Raw genomic sequence first — 25,967 nt, forward strand, 5'->3', positions numbered from 1 at the left:
AGAAACGGCCTTGGACACAGCTCCATATGCACCCAAAGTATGGCTTCGATACGTAGATGACGTATTTGTCATTTGGAATCATGGTGCAGAAAGATTAACAGTGTTTTTAGACCACCTAAATAATCTCCACCCGGCAATACAGTTTACTATGGAAGTAGAGGAGGACAAAAGCCTATCTTTTTTAGACGTCAAATTAAGCAGAAAGGAAGATGGCAGACTGGGACATACGGTGTATAGAAAACCCACACATACAAACCGGTATCTCCATGCTACCTCACATCACCACCCATCTCAAAAATTAGGCATCATAAACACGCTGGCCAGAAGGGCAACACGTATTTGTGAAGAAAGTAACCTAGAAGAGGAATTGAATATACTGACAAAAGTATTAGAAAGTAATGGCTATGAAAAGAAGGATATAAAAAGAAGAATAATGTCGGTAACAAATCCAAAGAATATTTCCAAGATGGATGATGCTAATACGGATAAAAGAATAGCGTTCCTTCCCTATGTCAAAAATGTCACGGATAGAATTGCAAAAACGCTTAAGAAACGGGACATAAGGACAGTGTTCGGTACGACCTCAAAAGTAAGAAACTTACTAAAATCAGTAAAAGATCGGGACCCACTTGAAACAGATGGAGTATATAAATTAAATTGCAAAAGCTGTGAAACAGTCTACATAGGGCAGACTGCCAGAAACATAATGACAAGAATAAAAGAGCACAAGAGTGCATGCAAGTTGGGCTACCCGGATAAATCAGCTCTTGCAGAGCACTACATAGAAACAGGGCATAATTTCTCATTTGAGCCAAATGTCCTTGGAAAGCCCAAAAATCATCAAGCCCGTTTAATAAAGGAAGCCATAGAAATATACAAGCATCCTAATAACATAAACAGGGATGATGGGTTACGACTACGAACCTCATGGTACCCGGTGCTTCCAAAGCCCACGGTACAAACTCCACACACTTAACCACATACATTGCCCGACTGCGACACGGTACAAATTCCTCACAATTAAACACACTAAAAACTACACTCATACATTCAGCCCTGAAGATGGACACTGCAATGTGCTCCGAAACGTCGGCAATACAAAGCCCACAAACACGGCATAATAACCCAGAAAAACACTATCTGTATTCTGAAGGCCGTGAAAACCTACGAACCTTGAACTCAAAACTGTTTTACTTATAGCATTAATAATATTGACCTCAACTCAGTAAGCACAATCCGAGATCTTGGAATCACATTTGACTCACGTTTAACTTTTTCCAATCATTTCAATATTGTTAAAGAGAAATCTTTACAAATGCTGGGCTTCATACACAGAATATCCAAGCCATTTAGAAATGCAGCATCAATAATTTGTTTGTATAATTCTCTTGTACGTAGCAAGTTGGAATTTGGAAGTATTGTTTGGTCACCTCATTATGTGATTTATAAAAATATAATTGAAACTGTACAGAAAAAATTTCTTCGTTCTTTGTCGTTTAAGTGTAACATGGGCAGAATACTTCAATGTTATGAAGAGCGCTTGGAGTATTTTAAAATTGAAAAGTTAGAAACTAGGAGACAAATTATAGATATGATGTACTTGTATAATATAATTCACAATAATGTTGATTCAGTGTTTTGTGTTCAAAGTGTGTCATTGTACGTTCCCCGTAGGCGCCTTAGATCACCTAATACATTTTACCTTCCAATTTTTACAAACAATATGGCACATTTTAACCCTCTTGCAAGTATGTTAAGACTCTATAACAAAATAGAAAAAAAAGTTAACATTGACATTTATCATGATAGAGCAAATGGTTATAAAAAAAACATTACTATGTATCTTAGATCAAATGCCTAATCCTTATTTTGTGTATGTAAATTAATTTTAGTCTATTTTATTATATCTTATATGTTTTTAATTTCTCTTTTCTTTTCTTTAAAAAAAAAAAAAAATCTTTCTTTATTTTTACCTTTCACTAAACTTAATCTTTACCATTACTTAAATTGAATTTACACTCTTATTTTATATAATTTATGAAAGATGTTGAAGTTCTATAATTGAGAATATATGTAAAGAACGTTAGTTATGCTCACTTAAAAAATGTATGTATTTTATGTATTCTTGTTGAACTTCCAAATAAAAAAAAAAATAAAAAAAAAATCTTAATAGTAAAATTAAAATAAAATAATATTTTTATTAACAAAATGTATCAGTACGAAATTGCAAGGAAATATTCCTAGCAACGTTAATGCTTGTAAAAATGCCTGTTCTGCAACTTGTAATAAAATAAAATAGTATAATGTAAGTAATAATATTTAGAATTAAGAAATTAAAACATCCATTCAGTTGTATGCTTACATTCTGTAGAAGATACGATAGTAAATATAAACAAATCTTTATTATTAATCTTTGAGATAGTCTCAGCTAATATAATATGATAAAATGCGGTATACTTGTATGCTCTTTTAGATTATCTGACCCTTTTATAAAGTGCCATCTAACGGATTTTATTAGTGTGAATCCTTACGAGCTTTTTAAATACACTTTCGGCGACAAAGTATGATTACGTTCTGAGTAAACGAACAGCTTTTCGCCCAACATGTGTCAACATGTGCTTTTTTAATACATACTTCCGCTTACATTTATATTTACATTCTGGGCATGCAAATGGTTTTTCGACAGTATGTTTCAACAAGTGCTGTTTTAAAAAACATTTGCTTCGAGATTCATAATCACAATCTGAGCAGGCGAACAGTTTGTCACCAGAATGTAATAACATGTGCTTTCTTAAATAACCGTTCCGATGAGTTTTAAATTTACATTCTGAGCAAGCGAACGGTTTCTCTTCAGAATGTATCGACATGTGCATGTCTAAATGATCCTTCCGTCGAGTTGTATAATTACACTGTAAGCATGCGAACGGTTTCTCCCCTGTGTGAATCAACATGTGTTTTCTTAAAGTACACTTGCGTCGAGTAGCGTAGTTACATTCTGTGCACGCAAACGGTTTCTCGCCAGTATGTATTAACATGTGCCGTTTTAAGAAAGAATTTTTAGAAGTTGTGTATTTACATTCTAAGCACGCGAACGGTTTCTCGCCAGTATGTATTAAAGCGTGAACTCTTAAATCTTTTTTCCACAAAGTTTTAACATTACATTCTGAACATGCGAACGGTTTCTCACCAGTGTGTATTAACATGTGCTGTTTTAAACTATCCTTCCTTCGAGTTGTATATTTACATTCTAAACATCCGAACGGCTTTTCGCCAGTATGTATTAACATATGCTGTTTTAAATGATGCATCCATCGAGTTGTATATTCACATTCTAAACATGCATGCGATTTTTCGCCAGTATGCATTAAAATGTGCTGCTTCAAATTACTATTCTGTGAAGCTGTATATTTACATTCTGAGCAACTAAACCGTTTCTTGCCGGCACTCGTCAATAGACGTACATTACAAGGTTTTTTCTGTAGTGTTTCGTATTCAGCCTCTGGTAGTGGTTCTGCACTATGGGACGGTAGATCTTCACTCTCCGCAAAAAATGTTGTCGACTTATTCTCTGAAAAGAAAAATTCATAATGTTAAACTGGTTGAAAACGTTGGGCTACCGTTATGCGGACACCAGGGACCTACTTGTCATCCACGAAAGACTGGATTTTACCCCTAGGGAGTTATTAAGATTCACAAATTACAACAGAGATGGAGAACAATTTAGAGAAGGGAATATGGAAGTTTAGGCACTTACAGGGCTCATGACCTCTCATTAGCCGGTTTGAGTTGTCACTTTACACACTGTGTAACATTCACCGTGTTGCCTGTGTCTGAACATCTGGTGCCTACTGTCGTCTGGTGTCAGCCGAACCGGGGAATCCCACGCCGGCACCAACCGCCGTAATTGTAAATCGGCGCAAATCGAAGCGGCGAAAAACGCCGTTTACCTGTATTTTTAAAAAGGGGTGGTGTTGGCTAGCATTGAACTTAGTATGTCGCCAATGTATAGATGCGGCGGGCGCGGATGATACTCGGTACTCGGGACTGTGAGCAAAGAAAGTTTGTAGTACTCACACCTATCGGTTACTGACTACGATAGGACCTGCCCAACCATACACAATACTATTGAAAAAATGTTATATATACAATTCATGCGTCCTAAATAATGAAGTAAAATGCATTCCTTACCAGAGATAACTTCAGTGTTACAAGAAGATTCTAAACATTGCTGTTTTATATCAGGGTAATCAATGTCAATTTCTGTACAAGTCGGAATATCACTCTCCATAGTATTCTGTTGCACAATATTAGTTCCCGGTTCAGTCTTCACGGTAGCAGTACATAGCTCCTCGCTTCTGTAGGGACATGGCGTCCCTTCCCCAGTATACAGAATATCTCCTTTGACATCGCCAGTCTTCGGTTCAGCCTTTACGGTAGCAACGCTCGGTTCATCGCTTTTGTAGGAACATGACGCTCTTTCCTCAACATGGAGAATATCTGCTTTAACATCGCCATTCCTCGGTTCAGCCTTTACGTTAGAAACACCTAATTCATCGCTTTTGTAAGAACATGACGCCTCTTCCTTAATGTGGAGAATATATCCGTTAACATCGCCAGTCCCCGGTTCAGACTTCACGGTAATAACACCTGGCTCCTCAATTCTATAGGGACGTGGTATCCCTCCCCCAGTATGGAAAATATCTTCTTTAACAACGCCAGTCTCTAGTTCAGCCTTTATACTCACTGAAGCGGTCTGTTCCATAATCGAATATGAACACCTCGCTATATCTGAAGAGCAGAGCAGCCTGAGAACAAAAAAGTTGAACACATAATATTTACTACTTATTTATGTATATATACGCCCAATGGGCATTTTTAAGGACATATTTATACACAATGGTATCTAGTAAACGTGGTGGGAGTGGAATAAAAATTGAATAAACCTCTTCACATTTCCTTGCATTGCAATTTACAGAATTTATTAATAGATAATAATAAATGTTATTAAATATATTTGTACATAACCACTAACCGACTGTTATATGTCTACCGGTTTCGAGACATGCAAAACCCACCATACACCTTCACCATAGTTGTTCCACTAAAATATTGCAGAAAAGTCGGTTAGTAGTTGTATACAAATATTTCACAACAAATAGTAAAATGTTTGACTACAAAGTTAATGCTTTAAATATTAATAATATTATTGAAAGATATTGATATTGACAGCGGGCTACCGCCATATAGAGCAGTGCAAGAATAGCCTTTCGCGAAATAAGGCACAACCCTAGATGCAATAGATGTCTGTATTAGCGCTCGTTTCGGCTCCACACAAATGAATTACGAACGGAAACTTCAATATTTATAATAACAACTTACGTTTTATGCAAACAAGATCTTGGGAACACGGAATTGAGCTCGTAATGTTTAATTTGATGTGACACGCGCGAGCGGCCATTTTGATGAATTGCATAGACAATATCACAGATAATTTAGACCACAATACAGAAGGTCATAGACATAAATGTACTAAACGGTACTTATCTGGTTAATAGGACGTCGTATCCGGGCGGCTGAAAAACTAAAATCTTGGACGAGTGTTTTCCATTTGACTTGATTACTCTCAGGTATAATCCAAAAAAGTAAATTACGTGTACACAATGCCGATTTTTTAAATAAACTAACAGCCGGGTGGTTACTGAAATGGAACATTAACCCGGGAATCTAAAATTATCTTAATAAAATTCTATGCATTTCTTTCGATTTTTGCGCAGTGTTATTGACAACCGTGAAATTATGCGGAGCATTAGCTTTTGTATTCCGGATAATTACCTTAGACAGCGTCAAAATTTCACGTTCCAATATACAGAACCAACCGGCCAAGGGTTATGCTTGTTGGAAGGGCTATCTTTATGTTGAACCATATTACTTTGGACATTGACATTTTTTACGTCTCTGAGGAAGTTTTTCGTTACAAGATTCTCTTACTTTTTAAACATAATATTATTCTTAAGCTATTATGTATACGTTATTTTAATACGCAACTAATTTTACTGACTTTTTATTATTGTTATTTCTATACGTATGAATTAAGATACCCTATTTTGTGATATTGTATATATATATATAAATACACTATCATAAAATTGATTTGATATCAATAAAATTGAATTGAACTAAGATTAACAAAAATATGTAGTAAAATAAGTACCTAGTTTGCTTTATGAAATCACGCCTTCTTCGCAATCTTAATCCTGGGAATCAGTTGGCAGCCAAGTACTGCGTCCCATCCTCCGCTGCTCTCTATTCTCTGCAGCCCTCTTCAGTTCAACACACTAGACGCACACTTGTTTTAAATACTCCCCTCGGAGGCGCCCTCTTTTCTTTTTTATGTCACGCAGCAGACCCGCACAATTTGGCCGATCCAATTAATTAAAAAAATACTATTTAATCTGTGCTGATACGGAAAACGGGCATAAGTAGGGTTTTTTGCCAAATTTCGTTTATTAATATAATCAGATACTCCATTTACACACACAAGTAAAATAAAGAAAAGTTAAAAAAATCCTTAATAAAAAAACAATTTTACATTTGGGCCCAAGTCATAATTGTCGATTTTATATAATAAAAATATGTCAAGCAACTAAACTGGGAGTGCATAATGAAGTTTTAACAACATAATGTAAACAAAACATGCAACTGGCATACGAAGGATGAAATCCGAGTGAACGCGGTCAAACAGCAATCTCTTAGACGAAAGTGTAGTAGTAGTAGTAGTAGTAGTAATATCAGTAAGACAGCAAAGGGCAGAACTCTCGGGAGAAAGTACTAATATCCTTTGAGCCTCCAACATATTTGAAGGTGAGCTTTAGAAAGAATACCTAGAAGAAATGTAGAAAAATGATTGTTTAGTGGAAATATAGCCCCAATTTGAGCAATAGCAAAGCATAAACGTATCAATGAATTTAAACCTATGTGCACTTAGTACTAAATCGATTGTAGTATGAAAAGAAATAACAAGGGAAAAGGGCACAAGTTGTAAATAAATATAAATACTGCGAAACCGTAGACGGAAAACATTAGAATGTTGCACGTTTTTTTGCAATTATGTTGATTTTCTCCAAAAAAATGTAAACTTTGCTTTACTTTTTAATTACAAAGAATGACCTTGGTAATCATTGAATTAGGTTACAATTGTAAATTCAGTCACATTTAAATGCGATTTCAAGCATTTTAAAATTTTGATGGCGGGCAAAATTACCTGCAGGTTCCTCCATGTTTGCCCGCAACCATTATTTGTTGAAATATAGCTCATATGGCGTTCTTGTCTAAGAACTATTTTATTGAATTATTAATTCAAGAGCAAAATTGTCGTTTGAGCATATTTTCAATGGCTAACTAATAAAATATTCGTCTAAAAACAATTGGGCAATTTTACCGGCCAAACTTTATTTGTTTTCATAAAAGCAATTTATAGGCTTTAGGGTTTCAAAATCTGGTGGGTAACTTAAGAAAAATTGATAAATCTTGTTTATTTAAAGAAATGTTTTATTTAAGTACACATGCCAATAATTTTAATCTTAATTACCTAAATGACATTTTTTAATATTAGGAAGGTACACACATTTTTCGACATGGCAAATACTTATACCTATGTTGTGAGAAATAATAACTGTTTCAGGAATATAGTTAACGAACAACTAAGAAGGTTAAAACTAGACGACATCAATTTTAAAAATTAATGTAAATTATTTCGTAAATTATTTTTCCATAGCTACGAGAGTGAAAAAATATCGTTTGAGGGTGGATAATAACGAAGGCTGGTTAACTCCAGATATGATGAAAATAATCTAATATAGAAACAAATCGTATACCATGCAAACAATTAGAAATGCTTCAGAAACTATTAAAAAGCAATATAAGGAATATAAAAACACATTTTCAAATTAATTAAGAAAGGCAAAGTAGAATTAAATTAAATTATCCACAATAATAACACTTTTGAAAATCTAAAATAACTTATGTGTGCAAAACCTTCGTAATAGTTTTAATTTAATTTAAACTAATTATTAAAATCAGAAAGTGACAACCCTAACTCATTTTTTCGTTTGGGCAAAATTGAAAACCCAGAGGCTCAACTTATGCGGGTTTATTTGCACATCGTCATAATTCTTGATTGAAGCTACTGACAGCACATTATATAAACAGGAAATTATTTGAAAACCATTGTCTATATTATGCAACAAGAAAAACTTACCTTTGTCTTTCCCATCGGGCAGTATATTAAAAAACACAGAGTCGTAATTGGCCCGCAACAAATTACACGCGGACTTTGACAGGTTCTGACAAGCCACCCAGTAAAATTAGTGACATAAATCTACTTTTCTCCTTAATGTAACAAATTTACCGAACTCAAATGAAAATATATTTTTTTAAAGGTTGAGCATAGATTAGACTCTTTGGGAAAAATATCCATCAAGGGCGAAATTGGACGGTTTTGCGTATGTCTCTGTTAACGAAAAGGCGGACTGTAAATGAAAAACAAATTTCATTTGGTTTTATGATAGGGAAATATTTAAAGAAAGAATAGGAACATGGATGGACCTTTGATATGACGTAAATGTTCTTTAATCTTAACCACTGGATGATGAAATGCATTACGAATTGTACCGATGTTTTCAACGCAAATGTATGTGAAGTGTCAAAATGTTGTTCTAATTTTCAATTTCTTTTATCTTGTTGTAAGGTAGGTACCATAAGGATGGGTCAAGGGAATGATGGGAAAGAAAGGTAATCGGCCAGGGATAGTATCGATAAATGCTGTTAATTACTTAACAGCCTTTTGTAATCAATAAAAAACCACCGAGACCCTGCTTTCAATACCTACTGACAGTCACATGTCAATATACATATCTATGAAAACTTAATGTATGTACATAAAACTATTGTTGATTTTGGAAGAAATAGAGATTTTCATAGGTTCAACCCTAGATATAAACGTACGCTAGTTGTGCCCTCTACAAGACTGCAAAAAATTCATGATTCTTTTGTCTCAAACTGCATACGATTCTACAAGGTACCTCTTGAAATTCAGGCTTTGCCAACAATTTTTTTTTAAGATTTTGTCAAGGACAGGCTGTTTGGAAAGAGCTACTATAGAGTCGAAGAATATTTGCAGAACAAGACGGCTTGGCATTAGACTCATGGTTATTGATTTCAGTTTTTTGATCTAAATTGTGTTGTTGATTCAAATTTATTCGTTTGCCAGGTTTAATTTACTAATGATTGATTTATATCTTACAATTATAATTTTATTGATGATTTAAGAGATTCGATGAATCCTATATAAAGAATAATTATAATATTTAAAAAAAGCACCACATCTCAAACGCCTCCAGCCGCCGACGTTCTGCCTGTCCGATGTCCACGTTTCACTTCCATACAATAGTATGCTGAAACATTTAACGGTTTATAATTTTATAAATTGCACACGTCCGCACTCTTCCACTTACAGACGTGAGTACTTCTTGTGTATGAAGAATGTTGATCCAAATTAAACTTGAGTTGAGTCACATTCTGAGCATTAGAAAGTATTCTAGGTAGAATGTCGTGTCAACAAATGCCGTTTCAAACGTTTCTTCCATTGAGTTGTATATTTACATTTCGAGCATGAAAACGGTATTTTCCCGGTATGTATCAACACGTGCTGTTTTAAATTACTCTTCCGTCCCGTTGTATATTTACATTCTGAGCATGCGAGTGGTTTCTTACCGGTATGTATCACCATGTGCTTTTTCAAATTACCTTTCTGTGAAGTTGCATAGTTACATTCTGAGCATGCAAACGGTTTCTTACCAATATGTATCAATATGTGCTGTTTCAAATTACCTCTCTGTCGAGTTGCATAGTTACAATATGAGCAAGTGAAAGGTTTCTCGCCAGTATGTATCATAGTATGCCGTTTTAATTTAACTATACTATAAGTAATATATTTACATTCCGAACACGCGAACGGTCTCTCTTCAGAATGTACAAACATGTGCCGTTTTAAGCTGTTTTTATCACGAGTTACATAACTACAATCTGGGCATGCGAACGGTGTTTCATCAGTATGTATCAACATGTGCTGTTTCAAACTAACTTTCCGCTGAGTTGTGTATTTACACTCTGAGCATGCTAAAGGTTTTTCAACAGCATGCGTCAACACGTGTTGTTTTAAATTACTCATCCGTTGAGTCTTATATTTACATTCCGAGCATTCAAATGGTTTCTCGGCAGTATGTATCAACATGTGCTCCTTTAAATTATGCATCTGTTTAGTTGCAAATCTACATTCTGAGCAGGCAAAAGGTTTTTCACCAGTGTGTTTTAACATATGCCTCTTTAAATTACTATTCCGTGGAGTTGAATATTTACATTCGGAGCATGTAAACCGTTTCTTGTCAGTACTAGTTGACTGACATTCATTACAAGCATACTTCTGTCCCGTTTCATATTCAAACTCCGGTAGTGGTTCCGCACTATGCGCGGGTAGATTTATACTCTCCGCAGATGATGCTGTCGACTGAGTGCCTGGAAAGGAAAAGTAATAATATTAGTGAAGCGTTGGGCAACCGTTTTGCGGATACCCGGGGCCTACTTGTAATAGAAAACAAACAAATCATCACGCCGTTTTTTCATAGGGGTAGGCAGAGAGGAAAGAATGCCATATCACTATATTTTTGCATACACACCTCGCTTCCTTTAAATTCATATATCTTCTCATGCACGCACGCCGATTATTCCGACTTTTGACATGTCCATCTTCAAGTATCTGTTGGATTTAGTCATACCGTGTCTTTCTCGGTCTTCCTCTATTTGCATGTCCATAAAAATTCGCATTGCAAATATTCTAAGCCGTTTTTTCTTTGTCCATTCGCCCTACATGTCCAAACCATTTATGCACTTAACTCTACAAACAAATTATGTAAGTATCAAAAATGTACTTGAACCGTTAAACCCTGGACTTGTTTCGTCGTTATAAATAAGTCCGAATGTGTTGTTACATATTTAGCATCACAAATAAAGTACATTCCCGTTTTCATCAAGCTAATTAGTAAACAATCTAGAATTTGAAATAAACCAGCGAGGTGTTGGTTATCCAACATGGTTGCAGGTTGCTTATGCACCGAACTAAGTGCTGTTAGCAGGGCATAGATGTAGGGGGCAGGGATAATACTCGCTACTCTTCACTGAAGGTAAAGAAAGTTTGAAGTGCTCACCGCTATTGGCAACTGACCACTGACCACAATAGCAACTGCCCAACCATAGACAATACTATCGACAACAATACATTTCATACTTTTATTTACAATTTGAACTTCCTAAATGGTAAAGTGGAATAGGGTAATACTCACTAGAGTCAACTTTATTGTGGTGAGAAGATTTTAAACATTCTTGTTTTATATCAGGACAATCAATGTCGATTTCCGTAAAGGTCAGTATATCACTCTCTGTAGTATACTGTTGTGCAGTACTGGTCCCTGGTATGGTCTTCGTGGTAGCAATACCTGATCCCTCGCCTTTGTAAAGACACAGCATCCCTTCCCCAAAATGGATAATAGTTTCTTTTACATCGCTTGTCCCTGGTTCAGCCTTCACGGTAACAATATCTGAATTCTCGCCTCTGTAGGGACATGGCGTCCCTTCCCCTGTATACAAAATATCTCCGATTTCAGCCTTTACAGTAGCAAGACCTGGATCCTCGCTTATGTAGGGACAAGACGTCCCTTCCGCAGTATGGAGAATACCTCCTTTAACATCGCTAGTCCTCGGTTCACCTTTTACGATAGCAAGACCTGGTTTCTCGCTTCTGCAGGGACATGGCGTTTCTTCTCCAATGTGCAGAATATATCCTTTAACATTTCCAGTCCTCGGTTCAGCCTTTATGGTAGCAACGCCTGGTTCCTCACTTCTGCAGGGACATGACGCCCTTTTCTCGGTATGGAGAATATCGGGTAAAGTGAAGTTAGGTGGAATGCAATACTCACTGGAGTTAATTTCAGTGTGGCAAGAGGATTCCAAACATTCTTGTTTTATATCAGGATAATCAATGTCAATTTTTGTACAAGTCGGAATATCACTCTCTATAGTATGCTGTTGTTCAGTACTGGTCCCCGAGTCGGCCATCGCGGTAGAAACACCAGGTTCGTCGCTTCTGAGAACATCTTTTTCTACACCGTCAGTCTTTGGTTCAGGCTTCACACTCACAGAAGCGATCTGTTCCATAGCCAAAACACCTCTCTTTATTAAAAGATTTATCACCTAAAAATGTAAACGAAGCATACATAAATATTTTTTAATAAAACAGAGTTGTTGGAGAAATTCCAGAGAAGAGCAAATAAAATGGTAGCCTGGTCTAAGAAATAAATCATAATATGAGGACCGCTTAAGGAAGCTCGGGTTAAGTTCACTAGAAGAGCGGAGGCAGTCTGGTGACTTGATTGAAACGTTCAAAATCTAACTGAGCAATATAATGTACCCAAGTTGGAATTTATGTCCGCTATGAATGAAAACCGCCATCTCAGAGGTCATTCATTGCAACTTAACACTGCCTCCTTCTCATTCAACCCCGGGAAGAACTTCCTGACAAACCGAGTAGTGAAGAAATGTGTTTCGGATTCATTTTCTTTTATTCAAGTGTCAAGCCCTTCCTTTGATTCCGGTGGTTCTTGTTTTGAATCCCAATGTACCTACTTCTCCCTGACGGCGAGTCAAGAAAGCAATGCGTGACAACACAACAAAAAAACCGTACCGCGAACAACAGTGAAAACCGTACCGCGAGCGTGACAGTGATTTCGAATCACCAACATACAAGAAAACGTGCAAAGTGACCAGTGCAAACGATAACGGTGTCTTTCTGGACCAGTGCCAAAGGGAGGAAACCGTAAGTCCTTACTCCTTTCATTAATTCCAGGATTGACACTCAAAACCATAACGTCAATTAGTTTACCTAAAATCAAACGTTCCCTGTTTTCTTCGAACACGCGTATCGCGAGAGGGTAGGCCTTGTTTACAGTCCCGAGGTCGAAGGTATCGAGCATCCAACAAAATGAAATGGCCTTCCCGAGAGAGTGATCGGTGCTAGTTCAGTGAATGTTAACTAGATGCACACAGCAATGTATAATGTTTAATAACCACGTACACTTGATGTACACGCATCAGCCTAACAGCTGCTAGTACCATATATTACCAAAATACCATATATTCATTAAACATCTTCATATTTTCTCACATTGATATTTTCACGAAATAAGATTTATTACGTTGCCTCGCACTTATCGAGAATATGTGTCTTTACTTCGGCCATGTATCTTTGTGAAAATGACGATGAGACATTAGACCATCTGTTCTTTGACTGTCCCCTCTACAACAGAAGCGAATTCCTTCAAAATATTTGTGAAGAATATAATACGTTTCCTCTTAACGTAAAATTTTTACTCGCCCAGAATGATTTGGATACTTATTTACTTCTGACTAAATTCTTAAGGGCAAATAATAAAAATATTTTAATTTGTTTAACATTATTTTCCAAATTTAAATAATAAGTCTAATTGAATGTCACCATTTTCAACACATGTCACATTCTATTTACGATCGTTTTGACTCCATACAAAATAATTTAGGAACGAAAACTTCAATGCCATTCCGTGCTACATCGGATTGATGATAATAATGACTCACGTTTTATTCAAGACTTTAGGAACACGGAATCCATCTCGCAATGTTTGATATTGTGATGTATCACACACGCGCGGACATTTCGAGGAGGCACATAGACAATATCGCAGTTTATATCGAAGACGACGACGTACAAGGTCATAGACATAAATACGCTAAAAAGTACTTATCTGGCCAATAAGATTCAATGTCGGGGCCGCTGAATAATACCGTTCTGTGTTTGAAATAAAAACAGATTCCTGGACAAGTGTGTCCCACGCTCATAATTTTTCTTAAAAATAAAATCTTTAATATTTTATTTGCTGGAAAGATGATTTTGCACACCAATATTTCACTGCAGTGTAGAATCACTCATATAGTAAATGTTCCATGGCAACCTTGCCGGTCATTATTAAAAAAAAAATAAGATAGACATATTTACCTAGATGGACCGAAGGGGGGGTTCAAATCCCCCATAAATCGATTTTAATTTGATAACTCAAGTATTTATTGTTTATTTTGTAATTGTGAAATTAATGGAAAGAAGCATTTTCCTGTTTTTGTTTTTAAATTTTGAAATAAGTAGTTTTTTTTTAAATATTAAAACAAAAAAGACGTTAATAATACAAGGGTCAATTTCCCTTTTGCCTATTTAAGCATTTGGCTAATTAATAAAATACACGAATGAGTAAAATATGTGTACGCAAAAACATAAATAAATTATTGCACGGTCATAAACACTTCTAACGTTTTACTCTCATGTCATCATAAATAAGTAGGCGCTGGGGTCGTTTGGTCCTCCGTTTGGATTATGTATAGTTTTTGGATGCTTAGTGAGGGAAAAGCTAAGCGTTTTATTCTATATATACTCCTGTGACATAAAATATTGTATTAGATTCTATAGAATACAATGGCATTTCATCGTCGGTCATTGATTATGGAGTATGAACCCCACACAAGTATAAATGTTTATTTATTCGTATAAATATCGAATAATAATGACCCAGGCTGGGAAGTGCAATCCATTTTCATAGGGTTCAACTTTCCCGAACATCCTGTTGATTCACCTGTCGCGTCGTTTTTCAGAATTTTCTAATGCGAATTTTCAATGCCTCAACAGGATAAAATTATCAATTCATTACCTTGGGTTTTCAGGAATTAATAATACGAATTTTTAATATGTCAACACGACAAAGCTATTGATTAAATATACAATTTAAATTATCAAAAGGAAGACGCTTAATCACAAAATAAAACCATAGAAAAATCCCGTTTATGAGTATTGGTAATGTGTCAGGGTTATAACAAATCAATATTACTAATTCGACATATTTCGCCGGACGGATTCTGCTGTTTCAATTGTTTTCGTTTCATAAAAGCCTGATTTAACTTATACCCAGCTGAGATGGATCCGATTAGACCCGGCAGTATTAAAAAATATAAATCATGTAAAAAGTTCAAATCATTTTCCTTTACTATCTTTTTATAGACTAAAAGCAAATTTTCTCGATTAAATTATATCCTCTAAATTAAACTTACTCTTTCATACCGATAACCATAGAACTAACTGTGGTTTTCATTCCCCTATGCCCAGAATTCTTAGGTCTGCCAACAAACATACCAGTCTTGATTTCTTTGATAACAAGTTGTCTTCTTTCAAACGATCACTGAATCAAATTCAATTATAAACACCTCTCTCCCGCTTCCACTCCCACAAAGTCTACTTTAAACCATTGAGTCTTTCTAATTTTGTTATAATAATTTTCTATGCATAAATGTGTCCATGAAAATGCCCATTGGACGTATAAATAAATAAATATGTTAATATAAAAAACTAACAAAAAAAATGCCCAAAAGGCGTGTTTTAAAATTGGGTCTATTATGAACCACCACTGCACGCACATGCTTTCTTGACCCAGCAGGCTATATGAGTTAAGGGTATTATTTTTTATTTTTTACTAATTGAAAATGTAAATCAAATTAGAAAATTAATTTTGAAATTTAATTGGAATTCTATCGTACAACTGTTGTATCTGTAGCATCGTAGAACATTCCCGTTTCCTCATTAAGATACATCATTATTATTTTGGCTGTTCTACTTGATATACCCATTTTTAACACACCACAATGTACGTATTTCTCTCTATTCTTAATCGAAACACAATACACTGATTACTCGAGACAAGTTAGTAAAACTGAAGCAAACTTAGCAAACCAATTAGCAATTCAACCTGTCAAATTTCAAATAATAAAGTTTTATCGACGTTATTATTTATCGATCGAAGAAGAAAGTAAGTCTGACTTACTACCATAGACGAAAAATATTTCCCGGAGAGTAAGGAAGTAAATCAACTTACTTCCTTATCTCTTAAAAGACTGTGGTAAATAATCCCTTTACGCGCGGTGATGTAACGTCGTGTTACCACTAGTAAAAGACGGAATATTCTAAAGTTCAGACATTTGAAAAAAAAAAACATGGAGACATACTGCTTAATAATTCCTTTTCCATAATTAATGCAAATAAACATATAATTTAGCCCTGTTATAGCAAAATAAATTAAAAATCACAAATACGCCGCTCATGTTACGCGCGTGCGTCCCCCATCATTGTCATCAACCGACTGAAGACTAAATCTGTTTTAGACGACACCCGCCGCAGAACAGCGTCTCTGTCTTCCTTGATATGACTTATATCTTCGTGCTCTCTCTTGTATAAGGTATCTGTATAGATGTGTTGCTGAATTAGCGGACATTAATTCTTCGCGTAGAAAGGATAAATATTTTTTGTATTAACATTTAGAATAGTTATACAAATGTTACTTTCTAAATCGAGTGTGAAAATATTCATTTGAGGATTACAAAAAATATGAATACAACTTTTTTTTAAATAAGAGAGATATATCAAGTCTTGTGTCCTATGTCGACTAGTGTAACATCACAGCCACAAGAGTTATTCCATGAAAAAAATTGCTTTTTGACAAACAACTCTTTTTTATATTAATTTTTTTAACCAAGTTTAAAGAGATAGAGTAATGAAAGTCTTTTTGGAAGGAAGACAATGATTTATAACTTTCAGAAATGGAAGTAAGTCAAAAACCTCAATTTCGGAGTAACTGCCTTCTTCCTTGGAGCAGTCGATATGAGATGCCTAATTTACTGAACACATTTTATAAAAAAACTCAAAATAAAAAAAATTTAAGACAGTATAGTGAAAATAAATATTTTGCCGTTTCGATAGTACCCATAGTAGAGACCGTCGATTTTTTCAAGTGCATCAATCGGTTAAGTGGATTTTCCTTTCGGAATGGTAACAATTTAAACCAATGTAAAGAAATGTTGTCGTAATATTTAATGCATCAATATGTCACACTTTAAACATTCATCAAGAAAGTTGCAATGTTGCCTGTCTAAGACCTTTAGACCGGCAACATTGTCTGCACAGTCTGGCAACATTGCCTAATGGCCGTCATTTCGTGTACTGACAGTTCTTGAGCCATTGTTATATGTGTAAAACGAGCGTAAAAGTTAAGCTTCACCAGTTATGTGTATATTTGCTCCCTACCATCAAAGAAGCAACTTTAGGTAATTTTCCTTATATTTTTTACTTTATTCATTAGCTTCATTGTTTTTAAATACCCATATTATTAACTCCCGATAATCAACATAATGCAGATGGAAGTGTAGAAAAAGATGTTGAATGGAGAGTGAATGCGGGCAACAAAATGAACCGAGCACTTAGCACAGTAATTGCTAATATGTCAATCGAAGCTAAACTGGCAGTGCACAACGGAGTTTTAGTCCCAACACTTATGTATGGAAGTGAAACATGGAACTGGCAGAGGAAGGATGAAAGCCGAGTGAACGCGGTTGAAATGCAATCTCTTACACGAATGTGTGGGAAATCGATGCATGACAGGGTTACGAATGATGAAATCAAGCGAGAGTGTAAATCTGAGTCAAGTATAATTGATAAGATTGAGAAAGGGTCTCTGAGATGATTTGGTCACATAGAACGAATGGACGACGAAAGAATGGTAAAACAAGTATACATGGCGAAAATAAACGGCAACGTGAGACGAGGACGACCAAGGGAGACGTGGCATGATCAGATAAACCAAAATCTCAAGTCTGGTCATGTTAAAAGCAGACAGAACCAAAGGGCATGTATGACAAGATGTATAAATGTGAAAGAAGCTAGGAAAGTATGCCAGGATAGCCATGTGTGGTGGCCTATTCTCTCTGCCTACCCCTACGGGGAAATGGCGTGAAGGTAGTAGTAGTAGTTTTTAACTCCCACGTCTTTCACTTAAGTTACCAAAAGATAAATCCCATTACAGATTATGGAACATATTAAGTACGCTTCAGTCAATGAACTGAGGACTGGTGATGTTGGAGACATGCTCCATACTAGGGAAGGGACGCCATGTCCTTACATAAGCGAGGAACCAGGTGTTGCTGTCGTGAAAGCTGAACCGGGGACTGACGATGTAAAAGAAGATATTTTCTATACTGGTGAAGGGACGCCATGTCCCTACAGAAGCGAGAAATCAGGTCTTGCTACCGTGAAGGCTGAGCCGGGAACTGGCAATGTAAGAGATATTCTCCATACTTGGAAAGAGACGCTAAGTCCCTACAGAAGCGACGGTCCTGGTGTTGCTACCGTGAAGACTGAACCGGGGACTGGCGATGTAGAAGGAGATATTCTCCATTCTGGGGAAGGGTCGCCATGTCCCTACAGAAGCGAGGAGCCAAGTGTTGCTACCGTGAAGGCTGAACCGGGGACTAGTACTGAACAACAGTATACTATAGAGAGTGATATACTGATGTTTAAGGAAATTGAAATTGATTATCCTGATATAAAACAAGAATGTTTGGATTCCTCTCACAACACTATAGGTATGAAAAAGATTATAGTGTTTCCTTTTATATTAATTTTTAATTAAAATATTGACTGAGTTCTTTTGTCAGAGAATAAAATACATAAATTTTGTAAATGGGGTTTTAAATTCCAACCGTCCACACGCTTAGTAGCTGCAAGACGTGCAATCTTGCTTCTTTTTTATAATACTAATTATAAATTTTAAATTTCATTAATGCCTTAAATTTCTTATTCAATTTTAAAAATGCGAAAATAGGGGGTTAGATTTCTTACCGTCCATGCGCTTTGTAGCTGTAAAACGGGCTGGGATATTTATCAATTGTACAGAGCCTTTAAGACGATTTTCACGAAAATTGCGCTTTATAAATTATCCAATTTTATTTTGCATAAAAGATACATTATCACCGTGGCGTTTTGTACCCATTAAATCAAAATGTCACCTACAATAAACTTTTAGACATTTATTTATATTTATTTATTTATTCATATTTTTTCTCTTACAAACTATTATTAATAATAAAAATGATGTGACCTCACTGGGGTTACCAGTGCCGAGGACACTTAACAATATACTTTTTTTTAAATATTTTTACAATTGAGAATAAACAAAGAAGACTTAATAAACAGAGATAATCAAAAACATATTCAGACAGTTTTAAACACTACGAGTTTATGTTTATAATAAATTTGTGTACATTTATATTATTTATATTACAAAACGCACAATGAAAGATCAAAAACCTAACATAAGCTTTACACTTGTATAGCAGTTGATTCAATATTGGTTTGGGCGAATGAGACAATATTTTTTACTTCTACCCAGCTCCACTATTAATTTTTTTATTGCCTTTTTGAACATTTTCTCGTTACTAATTGTTTTAATAGATAGTGGAAGTAGGTTATAGATTTTAATTGGATAATACTCAAAATCCCTTTGTGTGGTATTAGTTTGTATTTGTTTAAGTTGTCTTTGTGTTGAGGATCTAGGATTGATATTGTAGGGGTTATGTCTTTCATATTTAAATTTATTTCAACAGAGAGAGAAAACATTTTTGAGAAGGGAATATGGAAGTCTAGGCATTTACTGGGCTTATGACCTGTCATTGGCTGGTTTAAGTGGCCACTACACACTGTGTAACATTTACCATTCTGCCCATGTTTGAACATCCACATTTCCTCAACTCTTCCATCTGTTGACTTTTGTGAAGTAAAGTAAATGACTCTCTAGGGAGGAAATCCAGCCAGTTTGCAAGCCTTTGGACATACTCAAACATTGTTGTATTAACTACCTGGTAAAAGAAGAAGTTTAAAAATTGGAAAATTGTTTTCAGGCGTTGCCTAGTAGGTGATTTGGTTCAGCCGGATGAATCTTACCCGCGTGATAAAGGTTTCAGCTCTTTCACTTCACAAAAGTCAACAGATGGAAGAGTTGAGGAAATGTGGATGTTCACACATGGGCAGAATGGCGAATGTTACACAGTGTGTAAAGTGGCCACTCAAACCAGCCAATGACAGGTCATAAGCCCTGTAAATGCCTAGACTTCCATATTCCCTTCTCAAAAATGTTTTCCCTCTCTGTTGAAATAAATTTTAAAATTAGTGACTCCCTAGGGAGGAAATCCAGCCAGTCTGCAAGCATTTAGACATACTCAAACATTGTTACATCTTTCATTTGAGTATGAGTAGTTTTTGAATCTGTAAGCGAGTATTGTTGAAGCGTATAATTGTTTTGGTGTCATAAGTTGTGATTTGTGAAATATTTCTTCAGTCTGTATCGGGACTTTGAGTATTATTTTAACCATGGATTTTTGTGCAACAAATACACTTTTTAAATCAAACAGAAGTTATTTAGTTGTCAATCGATTCGTTATTTTTTTATGTTTATGGAGTAAAGCTGTATATATGTAATAAGTTTAGAAATGAATTAAAGTGGACCGGCTTTCTGAAGTATTGCAAGTAACAATAAAAATTCCATTGTGAATCTGCTCAAGTAAGTAGCTGTAAGTTTCCCTCGAGCTTTCATTGATGAAGCACATTATTCCCTTGGCATTGGCCCAATGCTTTTCCCCAAGATAATTTTAAAATTTTACTTTTCAGATGCTTCTAAGTTACCAACATTCTCTCCGGAGAGTATCAATCCACCGTATCATGGTGCAAAACGACCAGCAAAGCGTGAATATAAAACAAAGCAGAAGAAAACCTGTAATAAATCTGTGGTTCCAAGTAAAGGGGAAAAACCATTCTCATGCTCTCAATGTAGTTTTACATGTAATCGAAAATATGGGGTAAAAAGACACATGGTTACACATACTGGTGATAAACCGTTTTCATGCTCACAATGTAATTATACATGTGCACAGAAACATAATATAAAATATCACATGTTGGTACATACTGGCGCTAAACCGTTTTCATGCTCGCAATGCAGTTTTAAATGTTTAAGGGAACGTGATTTAAATCGTCACTTGTTGGTCCATACACGCAAAAAGCCGTTCTCATGTACACAGTGTACCTATTCTTGTAAAACTAAAAATACTTTAAGAAATCACAGGGTGAAGCATTCTCAAAATACATCATTTACGTGCTTGCACTGTAGTTTTATATGTTCAAAGAAAAGTTTTTTAAGGCGTCACTTGTTAACTCATACTGTCCATAATCCGTTCTCATGTTTACAGTGTAGTTTTACATGTAATCGAAAAAAATATTTAATAAGTCATGTTTTGACACATACTGCCAAAAGGAAACCGTTTTTATGCTCAGTATGTAGTTTTGCAAGTTTTCATACATTTAATTTTAAAATTCATTTAATGACACATTCTGGCGAGAGACCGTTTTCGTGCTCGCAATGTAGTTTTACATGTTTACGGAAAGGACATTTCAATCGTCACTTGAAAGCACATATACCTAATAAAACTAAGCCGGAATTAAGTGAGGGTTTTGACTAAAGCTCATTTATTAATTATTATTTTTCTGGTGGGAAACAAAATGTTCGTTTAGATAACTATTTGTCAACCAGTGTTGATGTTACATCGGGTGTATCTCAGGGTGCCCATTTGGCAACCCTGCTTTTTAATTTATTTTCTAATTATGTTGCTAAATCATTTTCTAACTCTCGCTTTTGGCTTTTCGTGGACGACAACAAAATTCTTAAAATAATTCAAATTTTACAAAACTGTATTCTTCTTCAATCAAACATCAACTCTTGTAAAGTCAATAAATTAGAACTAAAAATTTAAAAAATGCAAAACAATGTCATTTCATAGAATAAAACAACCGATTCCATCCGAGTACATAATAGAAAACTCCGAAATTAATTTAGTTAAGTCAATCAGAGATTTAGGAGTTGTTCTGGACTATAAACTGACATACAATGAGCATATAGATAATACAGTAAATAAATCACTGAAATTACTTGGCTTCATTAACAGAATATCATCTGATGTTACTAATGTCCGCACCATCAAAACTCTTTATTGCTCGGCTGTGTGCCCTCTTCTAGAATATGCCTCCGTGGTCTGGTCTCCATTCTATGTGAATCGCATAGGTCTCATTGAATCAGTCCAACATCGCTTGCTTCGAAAGAAGCGTGGATGCTTGGACTAGAAAGAGGTAACTATTCATATGCTGATATAGAGTCATTGTAAAATATTTCTAGTCTACGAAAACGTAGAACTAATATTGACTCCATATACAGGGTGTTCTTTAAACCCTGTCACATCCGAAACCACAATGATCAGTATGTGTTCAGATGTGACAGGGTTTAATGAACACCCTGTATATGTTCGGTATACCAAATGGTATAATCGATGTGCCATCATTACTGGGACATGTAAAATTCTATATTCCGACTCGTAGGTTGAGAAACAATGAAATACTGTTCATCAATCAGCATAGAACAAACTTCGGCCTTAATTCTTCAATGATCCGTCTTTGTCGTATTGTTAACTCGAGACAAGATCTGGACTTTTTTGGTTTGAGTTTACTTCGATTTAAACAAGCACTAAATAAATAGTCCAGATCTTGTCACGATATCCCTTATGTTTGTCAATGCTTCTTTCTTATTTTTTAATATTTTTGTCTATTCTTATATTGTAATAATAACACCCTATGAATTGTGTAAATGGACAATGATCATAAATAAATAAAGCCCTTACAGGGCACTGCAGATTGAACAAACACCTTGCTAAAATGAACCTTTCCGAAACTTCTAGATGTAGGTTCTGCAGTGCAGATAAGGAAACACCTGTACACATTCTATGTGAATGTGATGCTTTATATCGAAAAAGATGCCGCAACCTCAGGGGACCACTAGTTATACTTGTGGATGTCAAAGAGCTCACCCTTTACCTAATAGCCCGATACTTTATGGATCTGGGCTTCGAGGGGGAGATTTAAGAAAGTGAGAACTCTCGCTCTCCACACAGTTGCCAGACCCTAGGCTTGGATGTCAGGAAAATCTCCATGTTTTGAGTGTAAGAAATAGAAGAGCATGTATAATGAACAGCATGAACGGAGGGAACCCAGGCCCAGGGAAGGGATGAATATCAGGATAGAAGTGAGTGGCGCTCACTCCTCTCTACCTATCCCGCAAGGGAGTCATAGGGCGTGACGCGTGATGGTATAGATAGATATTTCCTTTACAACATTGTGACGTAATCACACAGCTATTATAAGGAAATCACGGTTGGTATTAAAGAATAATTTCTGGTAAGAAGTCCTGTAAATGTCTTTATAACCCATATTTGTTTCCAGAGCTTCTCTGTTGAGATATCAATAATGTTGTTATTAGACCAGCGTGGGTATAATCCAGTAATTAATTTGTCTCGAAGTATTAATTTGTACACATTCAAAAAATAAAAGATCACCTCCCATTGTGAAAATATATATTTTTTAAATAATATAATTAATGTAAAATTTTTAAATGAATGTACTTGTAACAAATACCATTAAAAATAAGGATCAAATTCATTAAAAACATTGAAATAAAATTAGTTAATATTATTATTTCAGACTTGTTGCTCTAAGGAATAGAACAAAGATACATTTATCACTCACCAATCTAATTTCCACACAGAAACATGTCGAAATCTTCTGTGTGAAATGTATAAGTTTGAACGAAAGAAAAATTCCACAAAGATATATATAGTGTGTATAAAGAGAATAACACTTATGGAACGGCTGCAGACATTCTGTCCAATTCTTTACCATCTTATAAGTCCACAATATCAAGATTATTTGTAGCTGCTTGTCAAACTATTATTGACAATTCAATTTCATAAATTAAAAAAAAATACTTACTCGTTTATTTTTACTACCTCATACTTGTTTTTTATTTTTTACTATTATACTTATCAAATTGCATTGTAGTATTGGCAAATACGCATTTCATAGATACATATTTTAATTTCTTATTTTTTCGTGCTATTATATACTTGCTTGTTTATTAATTTAACTTAAAAATGTCTTTCTTGCTTACCGTAACACTTTATTTATTGTTTGCTTTACAATGTTTATTTCATAAGCTTATATCTTTGCATTTTTTGTTTATATGCTTAATGTTTTTTCTTGCATACCTTTGTTATTATTGTTTTTTTTTTTTACTTTTTATCATATCCTTTTTAACTAATTTCACATTTTTTTTCCGTATATTCTGTTTATTTTTTAGTATGTATTTCATTTTTATTTTTTGTAAATGCCTTTTGGGCGTTAATGAACAAAATAAATAAATAAATAAATAAATACAGCCTTTATTTAGTTTTTTCCGAGTGGGATTGGAAGAATATCGGCTTTTTGACTTGAATCAATGTCTAACTCAAATATGACAATTTCGGACTTGTTTCCGTGTGGAACTAAGTCAGCGATATATTTTGTTAGTTTAAAAAAAAAAAAAATCTTGTATTTTTTTAACATTTGCACTCTTCTACTCGTTCAGCTTGTATACATGGTGTTTTTTTAAATCATGTCACATCCGAAACCACGATGATCAGTATGGACAAGAAGATATATTAGCATATTTTTAAATATATTTAGAACAAAGACAAATTTTAAAAATAAAATATTTAAAAAAAAAATAGTTGCTTACTTTTGCAGGGGAGAAGTGAGGGGAGCGCGGCGCAGTGTCAGACTCCCCCCTTCCCCCTCCTCGTTTCATCCCTGCAGAAGTAAGCAACCATTTGCTTTTTTTGAAATATTAAAAAAAAAAAATATTCGTTCTAAAAAAATATTTCAATGTGCCAGTATGTCTTCTTGTTCATACTGATCATCGTGGTTTCGGATGTGACAGTGTTTAAAGAACATCCTGTATATACATACATGTAATTTTTAAACTTTTTTTTATTGTATTACGTATATATCATTTTGAATTTATTTACATGCCTTGTATTATGTTTTTTTTGTAATTTTTTAAGTCTATTTCACACCCTCTTAATTTGTAATGTATCATAACTTCTGTTCTGCTTTTGTAAATAATGATAAAGTTTAAAATATTAAAACATCTGAATCAGAATATTATATACAATTATGTATAATATGTTTTCAATTTAATTTTTTTTTAAATATCTAGGGCAAATACTGACTGATGATTGTAATGATGATAAGGACATAAAGAGACAGAGAAGAGCCACCCATGTCAGGGCCTTTATGCTAGCAAGACGCTTTTTTCAGTACCGTGACGAAGTGAAGAAAATCATCTTTACATCGTATTTGACGTCCATGTATGCAGCGGAACTATGGAAAAATTATACGCAAGCAGCATGGAATAAATTAAGGGTCACATATAATAACGCATACAGGCAATTATTTGGACTGCCTAGGTACCGCAGTGCCTCCGAAAAGAGCCTGGAGCCTATGGGAACGCCTGAAAAGCTCTAGCATTGCGCTTTTCCAAGCCACTTCAGGGTGAATCCATTCACCCCTGTTCGAGCAATGGCGGGATTTGCTGAGACCACTATAAGTGCTTCAAATATAAAATTTATAAGATAATTTTGTTTTATATGGTAGAATTGTTTCTGCACTATGTAGCCATTTTACTGGAATAAAAAAACAAAATAATAACAAGTCTCTAGAATGTATGACGTATGCCTGGAGAGCGAATTGGCCACGAACGAAAGTAAGTAAAAAGTTATGGTATTTGAAAGAAGTGAGGTGTCTCCAACAAGTAGAAGAATTTGTGTATCTGAGAAGCATGCTTTCAAAAGATGGAAGTGTAGAAAAAAATGCTGAAAGGACAGTGAATGCGGGCAACAAAATGAACGGCGCACTAAGCACAGTAATTGCCAATAACAATATGTCAATCGAAGCTAAACTGGCAGTGCACTACACTGAAAATTACAAGTACATGAACATATTGAATCTTACAATTTTATACAAAATTAAAAACAAAATAAAAAAT

General features: G+C 35.0%; 2 protein-coding genes and 1 long non-coding RNA gene across 4 annotated transcripts; 1 reads left to right on the forward strand and 2 right to left on the reverse strand.

Annotated features, from left to right (window-relative positions):
* Window positions 1–2,345: 2,345 nt before the first annotated feature.
* On the reverse strand, window positions 2,346–5,463 carry LOC148273821 (uncharacterized). Its single transcript, XM_088238104.1, has 3 exons — window positions 5,380–5,463; window positions 4,189–4,805; window positions 2,346–3,568 (listed from the first exon to the last, which is right to left on the reverse strand). Exons 2-3 carry the CDS (start codon window positions 4,760–4,762, stop codon window positions 2,568–2,570), a joined length of 1,575 nt encoding a protein of 524 aa, XP_088094230.1. The 5' UTR covers window positions 4,763–4,805; window positions 5,380–5,463; the 3' UTR covers window positions 2,346–2,567.
* Window positions 5,464–9,234: 3,771 nt separating this feature from the next.
* LOC148273822 (uncharacterized) lies at window positions 9,235–13,822 on the reverse strand. The gene is made up of 3 exons (XR_015824462.1): window positions 13,723–13,822; window positions 11,397–12,303; window positions 9,235–10,572 (listed from the first exon to the last, which is right to left on the reverse strand). It is a non-coding gene; the product is annotated as an uncharacterized LOC148273822 (long non-coding RNA).
* A 3,330-nt stretch (window positions 13,823–17,152) lies between these two features.
* On the forward strand, window positions 17,153–25,676 carry LOC148273823 (uncharacterized). Of its 2 annotated transcripts, none has more exons than XR_015824458.1 (4): window positions 17,153–17,280; window positions 18,036–18,594; window positions 20,675–23,260; window positions 23,588–25,676. XR_015824458.1 is itself a non-coding variant. In XM_088238116.1 (4 exons), the coding sequence occupies exons 2-4, from the start codon at window positions 18,039–18,041 to the stop codon at window positions 25,445–25,447; spliced, it is 1,080 nt and encodes a 359-aa protein (XP_088094242.1). In that variant the 5' UTR covers window positions 17,164–17,280; window positions 18,036–18,038; the 3' UTR covers window positions 25,448–25,676. The 2 variants fall into 2 exon arrangements, 1 of the variants encoding a protein (XP_088094242.1); XM_088238116.1 differs by having other exon boundaries at window positions 17,164–17,280; window positions 20,675–20,890; window positions 25,140–25,676.
* The last annotated feature ends 291 nt before the right edge of the window (window positions 25,677–25,967 follow it).

Source organism: Micrasema longulum, unplaced genomic scaffold (genome assembly GCF_059751315.1).
Source record: "Micrasema longulum isolate JH-2025_06_02 unplaced genomic scaffold, ASM5975131v1 h1tg001828l, whole genome shotgun sequence".
Lineage (NCBI taxonomy): Eukaryota > Metazoa > Arthropoda > Insecta > Trichoptera > Brachycentridae > Micrasema > Micrasema longulum.

What these genes read in the sequence shown, in the direction of transcription:
- LOC148273821 (XM_088238104.1), bottom strand. Translation starts at nt 4,762, where the DNA reads ATGGAACAGACCGCTTCAGTGAGTATAAAGGCTGAACTAGAGACTGGC. An exon ending in TAACACTGAAGTTATCTCTG is followed by an intron (nt 3,569 to 4,188) that starts GTAAGGAATGCA and finishes TTTTCTTTTCAG; the next exon opens with AGAATAAGTCGACAACATTT.
- LOC148273823 (XM_088238116.1), top strand. Translation starts at nt 18,039, where the DNA reads ATGGAACATATTAAGTACGCTTCAGTCAATGAACTGAGGACTGGTGAT. An exon ending in TTCCTCTCACAACACTATAG is followed by an intron (nt 18,595 to 20,674) that starts GTATGAAAAAGA and finishes TTTACTTTTCAG; the next exon opens with ATGCTTCTAAGTTACCAACA. An exon ending in ACACATGGTTACACATACTG is followed by an intron (nt 20,891 to 25,139) that starts GTGATAAACCGT and finishes TTAAATATCTAG; the next exon opens with GGCAAATACTGACTGATGAT.